This window comes from Hemitrygon akajei, chromosome 8, assembly GCF_048418815.1.
Source record: "Hemitrygon akajei chromosome 8, sHemAka1.3, whole genome shotgun sequence".
Taxonomy (NCBI): Eukaryota; Metazoa; Chordata; class Chondrichthyes; order Myliobatiformes; family Dasyatidae; genus Hemitrygon; species Hemitrygon akajei.
In genome coordinates this window covers 23184028-23200273 of record NC_133131.1, presented here as the reverse complement: position 1 = coordinate 23200273, position 16246 = coordinate 23184028, and the positions used below count along the sequence as shown (strand labels likewise).

Genomic DNA, 16246 nt, shown 5'->3' with positions numbered 1-16246 from the left:
TCAATTTAATTTTTTTTAATTTTGATCTTTTTCATACTCTCGAGATTGAAGAAGTTACAAAAGCCTCAAATTAGAAAACATTACTACTTTGATCCTCAGCTTTGAGAGAGAACATGATTCTTTCTGTGCTGTAATGCAACTAATTTCCTTGTGTATTCAAGTACCTTTGTGTACTGTCAACACAAGATCAAAGTTCAGAGTTGCTCTAAACCCCAGTTTTGTTCTTTTAGCTGCAGACTTTTATTAGGATTCTTTTGTTATGGCTCTTTTCACCTCCTCTATCTGACTATTTATGTTAGACAGTGAATGTTCACTAAGGATTGTTGGTCAGTTTGCATAAGTGCCAACAATGAGGCCTAGATTAATTGCTGTTTGTAGTTCGGCCAACACCAATAAGAATGCAGCACCACTGAAGGGCTTCTTTACTTTCTTCTGCTATCATCAAAATCTCAACATTGTTCCTGCTAAAGTACAGTGCTACAGTAATTGTGACAAGGTAGAAGCTTGGGTTCTATACACCTTAATGGAGTTCAGTGCCCATTTGAGGGCTTCATGTCTGAGAAAAGCAAAGGCAGTCATGAAACAAATATCTAGTTTGTGCATCAACTATGCTGAATTCTCTGCTGTTAAAGCCCAGCAGCTACTAAAAGGCTCCCGCCGGACACAGGTCACAATCGGAACTCTTTGTACGCTACAGAATCCAACACTTGCAAAATTCAAACCAGCACAATGGGCCAAAGGTGCAAAACTTTCTCAGGACGTCTTTTCACAACCCCCCCCCCCCTCCCAAATTCCAAAACAGAAGCCTAGGGGATACTTATGCTTTTTATTAGCAAAACAAGAAATGGAGGACTTTTCAGTGGCTGTTGAAGAGCAGAATTAGAATAAAGCAACAGTATTAATTTTACCTGAGTCTGCATGGAGATGACCAGGAAAAAAATTTATTCTTGGTAGGATTAAACTGCATAGTAAAACAACACACTCTCCCATGCCTCCAAAATTCATTCCATTTATATTCTGGAGGCAGAATATAACAAGACATACTACTGGATGGATTGTTTAATGTCACCAGTTGAAGAGTTCCTATGTGTATTTCTCTGTCCCAGTTCAAACAGGTAAGGGAAGACACTAAAGTAGTGTTAAAGGCTCTTCAGCCCATCATAGTAGGGGTGGTACCTCTAACAAATCTCTTATTAAGGTACTCGCAAAAAAAGGTCGTCTCACTGCTGTTATGTTAACATCAGGAACCACTAATGTTACCACTAACGATAGCTTCTCAAGACTCCACCTTCAAAGAGCTAACCCACTCTAATGTTGCTTGAATGTTATGTTCCTAGTCCCGAAGCTGATGTGGTTCTACTCATGGACAAAATTCCTTACAGAAATCTGGAAGAATCACTATTTTGACTTCTAATACTGCTTGCTTCTACAACAAATTTGGAATGTGGAATTCACCTCTGTTTTGCTCGCCGTTTGCATTTGCTCTATAATCAGCATACAACAGAAGTTCCAAGTCAATTGTAATGCTCAGTGTGAGAGTACTTTGATGCACAGGTTAAAAGTATAACACTTTCATGAAAAAAATCAGTCTACAGAAGAACTGTGGTACCTGTACCACTAGATCATGAATATCATTCTCCACAAATTTTAAAGGAAATTTTTGGATATGAACTAATAAATGAAAACTCTAAGTACAATGCCATGGGGTGTTTTTCTCCCCACAAGAGCTTGGATATTAGTGTCTGAGGAGTTCAGAACTGTTTTGAGACGTTATCACTTCCCCTTAAGCAGGCCGTTCTCCCACAGTCACATCATCAGCCAATTGTCCACGGTGTTATCACAATTGAGACCAAGTGCAATTCCACTTACTCCAGCTCTGTACCTATTTATTTATTGGGTGAAATCACAGTCATACCATCGGCACTGTGAATTAAAGGCAGGGAAAGGTAAGTTATTTTGCACTTGCTGCTCAAGAGCAGCTTCTCCAGCTGCATTGCGACTGACTCCTAAGCAAATCCGATCACGAGAATAACCAGTCTTTGTCCGCCTTTCATTTCCACTGCATTACCATCACTACAACCCAGCAAATTCTACTTGGAGCATGGAGGTGACATTTGAATGCAGCAACCCCTACTGGAGGGGAGGAGTAATGGGCCTTAAAAATGATTGATCATGTAAATAATGAAAAAGGTCCAACACAAATACCACAAACTGTACTGTCATCAATAATAAATGTGGCATTAAATAAAATTTATAGAAACCCTACTATAAGTTAATCAAACCTTACTATAAGCCAATCAAAGCATAAGATACTGTGTTTTTATCAAAGTTCTAATACATTTATAAAATATAATAAATTAATCATTTTCAAAGCCCAAGCTAAAAACATTGGGTATTACCTAAAAGAACGACCTCTGTAAAATAGGTAATTAATTTCAAAGCTGTCTAGTTAAACAGATGCTGTTTGCAATTTAAAAGTTACAGGAATGGATTCAACAGGTATCAATAAATGTCCCCTGAATACTTCCGTTTCAGTTTATTTGATTTTTTAAAAAAACTTAAAGCATTAGTTACACAGATACAGGCCCTTCAGCCCACTGAGTCTCTGCTCATCTCCAACAACCCATTTACAGCAACTGGGGAGCATTTTCTGAGTGAGCATTCTAGTGAAACTGGCAAATGTTTCTTTAGGATGCTTCTACATGCATTCAGAAAAGATCCCCATTTACTTGCAATACTTCAAGGCAGCCAAAGTAGGAAACACTGGCAGGTAGTTGTGAATTGGAAGGACCACACATAATTAAGACGGTTGTTAAAAAAAAATCTCAAGAGTAGAAATACAGTGAACACTCCAGTTTGAAATGGGGTCCCATTTTGTTGAGAGGCTTAATGTCTATGACTTGCTAATTCTGAACTTGTTCTCGATTCCCTGAAGCCACAAATCCATCTACCTTGTTCACCTGCTGCAGTGTACCTACACGCACACTGCTCCGAGTTACTAGATGTAAAAGCCACGTGTAGAGTCACAATTTTTCACTTTTCCTGCTCCCATCCTTCCCAAGCTGAATCGAAAGGAAGCTGTGGAGGCCAGGTCATTGGTTGTACTTAAGGCAAGATTAATCAGGGTGTGAAAGGTTAGGGGGAGAAGTCAGAAGAATGGGATGGAAATGGATCAGCCACGATGAAATGGCAGAGCAGACTCAATGGTCAAATGGCCTAATATGTCTTATGTTCACAGGTAGGCAGACATGTCTCTCCTGCTTTTCTCTCTTTCATGCATGGCTGGAGGTCATTGGGCAGATGGAGACATTGTGGAAGATCAACCTGGCTGCCCAGCTCTGCTGCATCATGACTGCTCACCCTCAATAGCTTGTGGAAACAATGTTGTTCAAGACACACGTATTTCCTTACAAGAAGCCAGATTCAATTGTTAACCTGCAATCATTAGCTGACCACCCTACTCAGCGCTCCTCTGAAAATCCATTTCCTCATGATTAAAGTTTGCACATAAGAACTTTGAGAAAGTTCTTCCAGACCTGGTTACTTAGAGATGTTATGTGTCAATCAGTCAGAGAAGGAGCTCAGGTTTAGCCTAGAGTTAAGAAGGCAAATACCAAGTTGGTTTTTGGTGCCAGCGAGCCTATTCACTTAAGAAAGGGATTCCAAAGAAACCGACAAATTATAATAAACCCAAGCAAACTAGCAGAGTCCTGATGTTTGAACGGTCCTGAACCAAAAATCACAGTTCAAGGATTATGTAATTTTGAACTGATTGCAGGAGAAATTTATTCACCCAGAGATATGAATCTGGAATATTCTACAGAAGGTATCAGAGGCCAAGTTATTATATATACACACACACACACACGGAGGGCGATATACTTAATGTGAAAGGGATAGAAATATGGGGTGAACCAAAGTGCAGGATTGTGCTGAAGGATCAAATGGCTGACTCCTGCTTCTATTTTCTGTGTTTCTAAACATTTAAGGTTTTTACTGAATGCACATTCTCATTTCCCTGACAACAATAGAATGGTGAGAAATTTACTGTGGTGAGGTGCCATTTCTTAATCCATGGACTGAAGGCAAAATTGATTTGAAACCACAAACTATTTTTGGGTACAAATCTTACAGGATTATAAGGAAAGGGTTAAACTGCAAGCCATCACTACGTGCTATTACTGAAGAGAATAACAATACTTCTGTCATTTTAAATCTTCCTCCTCATATCTTTACCTTTGTGCATTCAAACTGCAGACTCTTCTTTTGACACCACAGCTAAAGAGAAAATGCTGACACTCCCTTCACAGATAACTCCTGATATGTCACGACTACTTATTCTCTGTTCTCTTGTTGGATTTGGCTATGACAAGGCAAATGGAGAAATACAGAAACTAGTTTTTTTTATCCCAACTACAAATTGGTTTAAAATAGCCAGTAGCTCTGTTGCGCCCCTCCCACCATATAAATTTAAAGACATACCCTCTCCTGAAAATCAGTCCGGCTGCACAAACATCAGCAGGATCCACCTGTCAATTGTCTGGCAATATGCTTCAATGAAAATTCAAATTGCAACATAGTTGGGAATGAACTATATCTGATGGCTTTTATTTTAACACAAGACTCTCAACACTACCCTCTTGTATACATACCTTTGCAGTTCCTTATTTAAGACGATAACACTCCACTTTCTGAGAGACTTAGCTAATGGCAAATTGTAGAGGTTGGTTGGATCTGGTACAACTTTCACTTGGCTGCTTAACTGGTCTTTCATGTCAGTCCCTGCTTTAAAACTTTTTTCAGAAACATCTATCGATAGCAGCAATCAGAATAACAAGTGCTACACAAAATATTAAAATATTTTCACAAACTAGAAGCATTCTAGTTTGATTGCACAGTTAACTAGCACTGCAAACCATAAGGTACAATGTGCCTTTTTACAAGCAAACCAGAGATTTCTACTTTAAAAGGAGCTGAGTGGTTTAGTGTACAGATTTGACTGCTGGCAGTTTGAGCCTTTATCTCCACCTGTTATCTGTATCTTTAAGGCATATCCAGCACCTTTCACAAGGCTGTGAGATTTGAGGGTTCAATGCAGTGCCATGAATACAGACATTGATGTTACATCACAATCTGGTTAAATTAAATTTATCCACACTTTACATCTCGGATACAAATTGTAAATTGTTGAAAAAATGTCATCAGGCCAGTGTCAACGTTTCCACGTTTGCGATTCCGCTCCCCGTAATCTTGAACATCTGTGTCTGTCTGGCTGTTGCAACAGAAAGGCAGAGCCTCTGTTCCTGTCAGGCCACTGCAGAATCTGGCCTGTGTGTCCTCTATGTGGAAGCAGGGGCATCCATTGTTGACAGAATGCGCACAATTTCAGCTCTCTGAGTGGCGGAGATGTGTTGAGTCATGTGAACAATAGAATCCATGGCAACTTCAGGATTGGCCTGCACCAGACTGCAAACACAAGGCAAATCAAAGCATTATTTTCTGAGGCCTCTATAATCATCTTGCACAGAGTTTGATTTTTACACATATAGGAAAGCAACACTTCTTTAACCTAATGTAACTAAAAACAAAAGAACAAATGCACCATGTTAAATGCATGAAGCACAGAAATTTAATCCTACTCAATGGCAAAATTTACCCTGATGGGTAAATAAACACACCCAAAGTTGGTTGCTGTTGAAGAGCTGATCATCATTGTTTTGAGGATTCAGAGTAGCCAGGAATCACTTTCTCCATCCCAACATTTGCTGCAATGCCCATTGCTTATGTTCACGCCACAAACAATATCACCTCTGCAATTGTTGGCTGCTTGGATCTTGAGGAGGTACCTACCCTCCACGAACTGGAGAGGAGGCCTGGACAAGCATCGATGCAGTTTTTTCAACAGATGCTTTGCAATAGTGGGTTCAGTTTTGGTCACCCTGCCGTAGAAATGATGCCATGAAGCTGGAAAGAGCGCAGAGATTTACAAGAATGTTGTCAGGACTTGAGGGAGTGAGTTATGGTGAGTTGATGAGGTTGGGACATCTTTTTCCTTGCAGAATGAGGGGTAGTCTTAGAGATGTGGAAAATTATGAAGAGCTCAGATAGGGGGAACCGTCTTTGGAGAATCAAGAACCAGGGAGCATAATTTTAAAGTGAGAGGGGAGAGATTTTAGGAACCTGAGATGCTTTTCACTCAGCGGATAGTCAACATATGGAATAAGCTGCCGGGGAAGTGATTGAGGCAGGTAGATGTACAACATTTAAAAGCAGTTAGACAGGTACATGGCTAGGAAAGGAGGATATGGGCCAAATGACAGAAGGTTTAAAGGTACATTTAATGTGAGAGAAATGTATACAACGTACATCCTGAAATTCTTTTCTTCGTAACCATCCATGGAAACAGAGGAGCATCCCAAAGAATGAATGACAGTTAAATGTTAGAACCCCAAAGCCCCTCTCCCCAACTGCCCCCTCCCACGCACAAGTAGCAGCAAAGCAACGATTCCCCCTCCCCCACCAGCAAAAAAAAGCATCAGCACCCCCCCCCCCCCACCGAGCACTCAGTGTTAGATAGAATTCCTGGTTGGCATGGACCAACTGGGTCTGTACTGTATAATATCTTAAAACTGTGACTATCATTTCTCTCACTCCCAAATAACCAGGTTCAACAAAGGCACCTGTGACAAGCCAGCACAGCGCTTCCCTGTGCCTGAACTAGTTCTGGTCATCTGCTAGGAAGGAGGTGATCAGTAAGATGTGCAATCTGGTACTCCTGTCCCAAAGCCAGTGAAGGCGAAGGACTGCAGTGGAGCTGGGCATCCTCAAGGAGACCAGGAAAGATGGACGTGAGATCACAGATCAGGGGCACTGGTACTGGTGGGGAGTGGGGGGAGAGATCAGGCATAGACAGCAGCTTTGGGGTCAAAGAATAAATACAAGCGTAGGGATGGGTGACAATTTAAATTAGCTTCTCATTAAATTATTTATCTCCCAGGTTGCCACGGCATGGTTAAAACTACATTCTGGTGAGACCGCTTTTCAATGTCCCCACCCCATGATTCCCCAAAAGGAATGTCACACAGGGAACAGCATCTTCACATATTTCTGGCAAAGAAATGGTGCCAGGGTTGCAAGGCTGATTGCTTCCCATAAGTTCAAGGCTGAATTTCCTTTTCCCTGGAAGGTATATGCAATACCAACACTGCCAGCTTATTTTTCCACCTTCAACTCCAGACCAGAACACTCTTGTAAGGAACAACCATCAAGAATTAACCTTACTCTTCATCTCCATGTATTAGGAAATTGCAGTAGCATGGCGGCAGGTACACTAACAATGTTTAAAACAAAAAAACGACAACATTCCACAATTATACAGAATAAGGAACTATATAAAAATACAGTTAGGAAAGGACTAAAATATGCATAAATACATAAAAATCAGCATGAATTTAAACAGCATTATAGAAAGGGGTTTAAAGTGTTTACAGTGCAGTGACATGGAATAGACGGGGATGGGGGCAGCAAACTAGAATGGGGTTAGTTTGCTTGCTGTGGGCTCCCATTCAGCATTACTGACCACTGCCTGTAGGGGGCGCAGTCAAGCAGCTGCAGGGCAAGATGCAGCTATGGACTTTACACACAAAGTCACATTCACTTGGTGGGGAGAGGGGCGAAGAGGGCATCAGCGATCCATGGACATCAGTAGAGCACTGGGAGAAAATGGGCAAAAGAAAAACAAGATTACAAAACGGGCAGATTCGGGAGAAGGACCTCAGATGCTGGAATCTGGAGCAACCAACAATCTACTGGAGGAACTCAGCAGGTCAAGCAGAAAGGAATTGTCGGCAATTCAAGTCAGAAACCCTGTGTGGCCAGATTCAGATCTTTCCCCCCATCTGTTTCGCTTTTATTTAAAAACAAAGGGCAAATACAAATCTCTTACAAAGCAAATGAAGTGATAGAAGGAATATAATTTAAAATTACTGACTATATTAAGGAAGACACTTCTTGGAGTCAATTTCTGATTACCAGTTGGATTTTGTAAGTTAATTCCAGTGGTTTACAGATACCTTCAGAACAGTATGCAACGTTTCAAACCAGACTGAGCCTGGTCTGTTTGGTTACTGACCTGCCTCCACAGAACCCTTCAGTCATTGTGAGTTTGTGATTGTTAATACACACACACACATGCATTGCTGAACTGAAAATTAATACCCTGCTGTGCAAGGCCCCAGGGAAAGACATAACATGCAAATTAAGGAGCCTTCTGAGAATCATCTGGAGACGTGCTGGATAAATCTATTTGTTTGGGGAAACTGAAGATAGGCGTAGTGTTTATCTTTGCACAGGGCTCCTTCTAAATACACAAGCACATACAAAACCATGCGTGTTGCAGACAATAACTAAGAAAAGCACCCAAGCAGGGTTCCATTTGGTTTTGTGACTGAGAGGATGCAGATCTCACATGGAACATCAGGGGGGAAGTTCTGGGATTTCGAGTGAGGAGGTTATCTCTACAGCTGTCAAAGGCGTGTCCTTTAGCTCAGGCAGTTGATACCTGTAATTTTTTTTTGGGGGTGCTAAGTGCATTTCAGGAATGTGTGCATTAATATGCATCCCTGCATAATCTGTACAACAGCAAATAAACCTCACAGTCTCAGATTTCACGGTCCTGCATCATAATTTGCATAATTGTTATTCTCTCCGTTCCCTCTCTTCTTACACCACAAAGGTTCCGGGTGAGAAGATTTGGGAACCAATTCCCAAGCTTCTATCACCGCTACTCACGACCCACACGAGAGAAGTTTGATGAATTCAATAAACAGTTTTAAAAAATTTGCTCTGTATCCAATTCACTCCTCCCCTGACCCTTGTGACACTGCCAGAAAATACAGCAAATAGCTGAGATAGACAGAGGTGGTAATGAACTTCCCAATTTTTTCCGAGTAAAACCTGAGCCAATCACACAACCAAACCATTATGTCATCTATTTTGTACATGTTGTTTTAAATGACATGTGATGGCAACAGAATACAAGATTTATAAGTCAGGGATTTACGAACACAAAGGCCAGTAATTGTTACAAGGGGAATAACAGTTTGAAATGAGTCAACTCACCTCCGTATCTGTTTGAGAATATAATCTCTGCTAATGTATTTGATGTTCTCATCAATGACCGACCGAGCACCTTCCTCCTCCAGCAGCTGCTTTTCCAGCCACTCCACCACATCCTTGTTGTCATCCCACAGATAGGCCTGGAAGGGAAAGGCAACATGAGTATGCAATTGCTTTATACACAAGGCCCCAAAAGTGAAAAGTGAAAGCTGCTGGTAGATGTTAATGTAGATCAAAATAAATATAATTTATCTGTTCACAGGATGTAGCCAGCATTTTTTGCTCATCCCTAAATGCTCCTGAAATGATGTTCCATTTCAGAGAGCAATTAAGTGTTGAACACACTGTGGTGGATCTGAAGTTCATAAGACCGTAAGACCTAAGAGCAGAATTAGGCCTTTTTGGCCCATTGAATCTGCTCCGCCATTTCATTATGACTGAATCAATTTCCCTCTCGGCCCCAATCTCCTGCCTTCCTCCTGTATCCCTTCACGCCCTGACCAATCAAGAACCTATCAATCTCTGTCTAGGATAGATTTCCTTCCATGAAGGATTTTGGTGAAACGAGGGTTTCGTGGCAATCGGTAGTTTTACGGGCAGCTCCACTAACGCTAGATTCCAATCTCAGGTTAATTAATTACTGAATTTCCTAGTAGTGGCATTAATATGCATTCTACATCATCTGTACAACAAATTTATCAGAATTTCCAAGAACTCATTTCCCTAGATCAACAGGCTCCTTGAAGGCAAATGGTGCTAACTTCCCCAATATGTCAATGTACTACACCAGCAATTTGAGTCTGCCAAGAATACCACTGGAAGGAGGTTCACCTCTGAAAATTAACCTGATTAATGGCTTGTTTTCACAACATTACTCCAGAAGTCATTTAGCTAGATTTAAAGCAAAGATATTTATGAATGGGAAGGCCCAAAGACAAGAACATTACATACATGGAAATTTTCCTATAAAAGCCTATATTACAAATTCAAAGGTAGAACATTTCCTCAGACACTTTGAAGTACACTCAGTGGTCACTTTATTAGGTACACTTGCTCATTAATGCAAATATCTAATGCGGCAGCAAATTTAAGGCTACAGCAGCAGGAGACCACAGTGTGTTCAACTTCAGTACTCACTGTACCAAATAAAGTGGCCACTGAGTATATTTTCTGGCCTTCTGCTGCTGTAGCTCATCCACTTTAAGGTTGGACATGTTGGCATTCAGAGGTCTCTTCTGCACACCAGTGTGGTTATTTCAGTTACTGGCACCTGCCTGTCTGCTTGAACCAGTCTGGCCGTTCTCCTCTGACCTCTCTCGTTAATAAGGCATTTTCACCACAGAACTGGAGCTCGCTGGATGAATTTTGTTTTCACATCACCTCTCTGTAACTCTAAGAGACTGTTGTGCATGATAACTCCAAGAGATCAACAGTTTCTGAGATACCCAAACACCAACAATCACTCCACGGTCAAAGTCACTTAGATCTCTTTTCTTCCCCATTCTGATGTTTGGTCTGAACAACTGAACCTCTTGACCACGTCTACACATTTTATGCATTGAGTTGCTGCCACCCAATTGGTTGATTAGCAAGGTGTACAGGTGTACCTAATAAAGTGGCCACTGCATGTATATCCAGGTGTGTCATCCTACCAAGGCAATAATAGAGGGAAATATATGTACCTAAATCTCAGCACTTTACAGGCATTTGAAGACAGTATGCAATCAGCCATATTGTGAAAGAGGTGTAAAATTGTACAGTAAACAGTTAATCGATGGCCTGGTTCACTCCTGCTCCTTGCTGCCACGCTCAACTATCACCAGCCTCCAGCTGCATGACATGAGCTGCCTGCAGTCCTGTCAGTGTACCAAGTAACCTCCTTTACTATTAGTTTTACGAGAACATTCTTCCCGACAGTAATGGGATAAATGCAGAAGCTTGTATGCAAGTATAATGTTGTAGGAAAGCCTTTTGGTTTAGAGCGCTTCCTTGGTTTGGCCCTCATCTATCACGTAGACACTCCAAACTAAAATTGCTGAGCCTTTTTGCAACCTCGGGTCAGAACCTTGCACTTCACAGGACTTTGTGCTTTCTTTGCTGCTGAGTTGGTCGTATGGCTGACTCTTTAAGCACAATTGGAAGAAAATTAAATATGCTAGGCGAACCCATTTTTGCTATGAGCTCCTCAGAGACCGAGTGGAAGTGGCAAGGTCGCTTTCTTGGGGAGAGCTGCAGGTTCGTTCCATTAGGGGACGGCCAATACGCAGAGTCAGCGTTTGAGTAGCCCAGCCAAGTGACGCTGCAGCAGCCACACCACCAGCTACAGCTCAAACCAGAAACGTCTTTGAGACGGCCACTAATCCCAACATTTTTGTTTGAAGGTTGGCTTTGGGATGCATGCCAGCTCAGAAGGTGGCCAAATAACTTGTCAGCAACATCAGCAAACCAATTCTTGAGCGAACCGAAGGAAGATGTCAGAAGCCGTCTGTTAAGTGCCCCAGCTGGTTTGATTAAATCACAACACGTGCTGGAAATTCAGCATCTTTTACAGCGACCAGCACTCATCAGATTTCTGTTAGTAGCTGAGATCCACAGCATTTGCTGGCTTTTTAATTTTACAGCAGATGAAATAGAACAGCAGTACTGGATTTCAGAAGTGGTCAAGGCAACCTCCAGAAATGTGGGTTCAGAATGGTTTCAATGCCTCTAGGAAACAGGTGGGACACGTGGTAAACTCCCTGCCCATATTAACAGCTAGCGATTGATGACACATGGCACTCTTCATACACAATCTGCACCTTTGTATTGAATTTAATCAGAATTCCCAGTAACAGACACAGTATGGGTACAGTAAGCGTTAACAATGGCCCCACTCTGCAGATGGAAGAGTCCGTATTTGTGGTACAAGTGTCGACAGTACTTGAATTACAAACAAAAGAAAATCTGCAGATGCTGGAAATCTGAGCAACACACACAAAATGCTGGAGGAACTCAGCAGGCCAGGCAGCATCTACGGAAAAGAGTACAGTCAACATTTTGGGCTGAAACCCTTCGGCAGGGCTGGAGAAAAAAAGTTGAGGAGAAGATTTAAGAGTTGGGGGAGGGGAGAGAGAGAAACTCGAGGTGATAGGTGAAACCTGGAGGGGGAAGGATGAAGTAAAGAGCTGGGAAGTTGATTGGTAAAAGAGACAGAAGGCCATGGAAGAAAGAAAATGGGGGAGGAGCACCAGAGGGAATCAATAGGTGGGCAAGGACATAATGTGAGAGAGGGAAACGGAGATAGGAAATGAAGGGGGGGGACATTACTCGAAGTTCAAGAAATCGATGTTCATGCCTTCAGGTTGGAGGCCACTCAAGCGGAATATAAGGTGTTGTTCCTCCATCCTAAGTGTGGCCTCATCATGACAGTGGAGAAGGTCATGGACAGACATATTGGAATGAGGATGGGAAGTGGAATTAAAATGGTAGTTACTGGGAGATGCCGTTTTTTCTGATAGACAGTGAAGTGGTCTGCCAGTCTACGTTGGGTCTCACCAATATATAAGAGACCACACTGGGAGCACCGAACACGGTATGTGACCCCAACAGACTCAAAGGTGAAGTGTCACCTCACCTGAAAGAATTATTTAGGGCTCTGAATGGTAGTGAGGGAGGTGGTGTAGAGGAAGGTGTAGCACATGTTCCACTTGTAAGGGTAAGTGCCAGGAGGGAGATCAGTGGGGAGGGATGAGTAGACAAGGGAGTCACATAGGCAGTGATCCCTGCGGAAAGCAGAAAATGGGGGTGGGGGGGGAATAGGTGATAATATAAGATTCCAAGCATAGGAAAGTTAAACTACAAGAAAATGAACAATTTTACACTCTAATCCAACATTACTGATCAGAAACTTTACAGAAGCAACCACATAAATAAACATCAGAGACTGGGTAAACTACGGAGGGTAAGTGACTTTTACCTCTTGAACCACAAAACCCTTCCACCATCTGCAAGCCACGAGCGTGTTAGTACACACTCCTCTTGGTGGAAAAGTGCACCTTTAACAATCCTAAGAAACTTCCCACTCACTATTCAGGACAAAACAGCCACTTGTTTTACATGCTGACAACCCACCCAAAATATCCATTGCCTCCATCGTCAACTCATGGGCTACAGTGTGAACTATCTGCAAAAAGCACTGATTAGTCCAATAACATCTCCCAAACTCACTAGCTGTGCACTGAGTTCAAATTTAATTGTCATTCAACCATACGTGAATACAGCCAAACAAAACAGAACTACTCTGGAGCCAGAGTGTAAAACACAGGACCAACAGTCACAAGGCACATAAAAAATAGCAAGTACATACAAGATATCAGTAACATGCAGTTACATTAACAAAAAATGTACTCCAAGACCTTGAGTCAATGAATGTTGCAGACAAGCACAATATAGTTTGTTTTCTGCCAAGCGAACACCAGGGGGCAGCAACGACTCCAGCTTGGGCGCAGCGCCACAACGGCTCGAGGCCTAGTCCTTGCTACAGCCAAGGCCACACAGCTCCTCCGCCGATTGCCAATAAATCAGTGAACTGGACTTGCAGAATTCCACATAATCAATGTCCAACAGGGTCTCGTGATCACACAAGAAAAACGACCAAGACAATCACTGGCTGTTAGACTGCACACCGCCTTTGCGCACCAAGGGCAACAGGTACACTGAGCACCACCAACTGCAGTACGCAGGACCCCACCAACTCAATATTTCAACTGGGCCCAAGTGTAAGAAGTGCCTTCAGCAGCTCTGTGGTAGCAGTCACCAAAATGTGCTGTTCAAGGAGGCACCTCAGCACCACCACCTGAATAGTTAATAAATACTAGCCTTAATAACAATGTCCACGTCCCAAAAAATGACTGTGTGGATCACTCTTACTCAATGATCTTTTAACAATTGTGTAAAAGATGATAAGAGGCATTGATCGTGTGGATAGTCAGAGGCTTTTACCCAGGGCTGAGATGGCTGACACAAGACGGCACAATTTTAAGGTGCTTGGAAGTAGGTACAAAGGAGATGTCAGGGTTTTTTTTATGCAGAGAGTGGTGAGTGCGTGGAATGGGCTGCTGGCGATGGTGGTGGAGGCAGATACGATAGGGTCTTTTAAGAGACTTAGAAAAATAGAGGGCTCTGGGTAACCCTAGATAATTTCTGAAGTAAGTACGTGTTCGACACAGCATTGTGGGCTGAAGGGCCTGTATTGTGTTGTAGGTTTTCTATGTTTCTATGTAACAATTATTGTGACAAATCGTCACTTGAACCTTGTAAGGAACTGCTGATGTCTGTGAGATCATAACATATCATGATAGCGGCCACGATTCAAAACGGTTCTATTGGCTGTAAAGTGATTTGGGACAGTGCAAAAGGAACATAACGACTGTCTGAAGAATAGTCCTTGCATTACTTGTGTCAGCATCTTCAGGACTGGAGGAAGCAAAAGGGAAATGGTGAGCACCACAGTAGCACAACACTATTACAGCCCAGGACGTTCTGGAGTTCAATTCTGGTGACATTCTTTAAGGAGTCTCTGTGTGTCCTTCCTGGGGAATGCATGGGTTTTTTCCGGGTCCTCCAGTTTCCTCCCACAGTCCAAAGACGCACCGTGTTAGTTAAATGGTCATTGTAAATTGTCCTGTGATTAGGTTAGGGTTAGTCAGGGTTGTGGGATTGCTGGGCCAGCACAGCTTGAAGGGCAGAATGGCCTATTCTGCACTGTATCGCTTAAATAAAAATAAAGTAACTGAAATACGGAAAATTATCCCAATTACTTATCTGACTTCCAGATACAAATGTATATATCTGAGGCTTCTACCTCACGAAAGTGTAGTACTACATTCTGCCGGTGGGTCAGTTATTTCACGTGACTACCTACCAGGCTAAACCCTGAGGCAGCTGAGGATCAGATTCGTTGGTCATTTTTTTATTCTCTCTCCCCCCCCCCCCCCCATAATTTTGGCAACACAAACCAAAGGTGCTGCACAAAAATTCTTCCCAAGACCTTTTTGGCAGTTCATAATTCAAAAATGCAGTTATAAAATAGTCACACACAAAACCAAGTACTGCTTGGCAAATAAGATTGAAGATTCAGAGGATGTAAATGACTGTTCATTTTAAGCTCACATAAGTAGTGCAGATTTACTCGCGAATTCCAGTGCAAGTGGTTTCGGAGAATATTTAATACTATTAATATTTTTAATCCTTTTGGTTTTAATTAAGTAACAGCATGCCAGTTCCTATCAACACATTCCAGGGTGCAGATTAATTGTAGCTTAATATAATCAGAGCTGATTGTTGTAAGTGTTAGTTAACGAAACAGCTGCATATAAATTGTATCCTACCTGGGGATGTTGGCATGGTTCCAGAGTATATTTGCTTTCTGCTTTAACAAATATTTGAAGCAAGGATATGACCATGTTTGGGGACAGTTGTTTTTTTAGCCCCGATCTGGGATGGTTTGAAACTTTATTTCTCTATTTAACTTACGACACATATTCTATCAGTTATTAGCCCCTGAGAAGCTACTACATCAGTGCCTCAAATGAAAGAAAACAGAGCGCACTCTGGATTTACCATGGCCCCTTTGATCTTTTCTGTTCGTTTTAATTGGAATTAGTTCTATTTTTTTTAAACTGGAATTGTCCCATTTAGCAATTTTGGATTCTTGGAAAGGCATTTCATTTTCTTTCAATGCTAAGCACAGTTTCCCGATTTGAAAAAAGAACATTTACATTAAACACCAGCATGTGGTACCATTTTTGAGTGTTCTGATCATAAAATCACAGAGATTCTGTATACAAGTGAAAACAACATAGAAAGCGAGTAAAACAGCATATGCTGGGATCTGAAAAAGAAGCAGAAAACGCTGGAAGAACTGAGCAAGACAAACCGTATCTGCGGAAAGAGAGAACAGTAAAGCCCAGTTCTAAGGAAGAGTCCCTGACCCAAGACATTAACCGGCCCTTTCCACAGATGTTGCTTAACCTGCTGAGTTCTTCCACATCTTTTGCTTTTGTTTAAGAGGAACGTGAGTCTACTGTTGGTGCATTTGATGCCTCGCAATTTCACTTAGATTCCAATTATGCTGGAAAGTACACAGGGA

General features: G+C 41.9%; 1 protein-coding gene across 3 annotated transcripts in view; it reads right to left on the bottom strand.

Moving 5' to 3' along the window:
• Positions 1-16246, bottom strand: part of acaca (acetyl-CoA carboxylase alpha) — a 276544-nt gene continuing 260298 nt past the window's right edge. For all 3 annotated transcript variants that reach the window (XM_073053437.1, XM_073053439.1, XM_073053438.1), the window contains 2 exons: positions 9121-9257; positions 1-5466 (listed from right to left, as the gene is read on the bottom strand). In XM_073053437.1, the coding sequence (XP_072909538.1) occupies positions 5340-5466; positions 9121-9257 (264 nt within the window). In that variant the 3' untranslated portion in view covers positions 1-5339. The remainder of the gene's footprint in view (positions 5467-9120; positions 9258-16246) is intronic.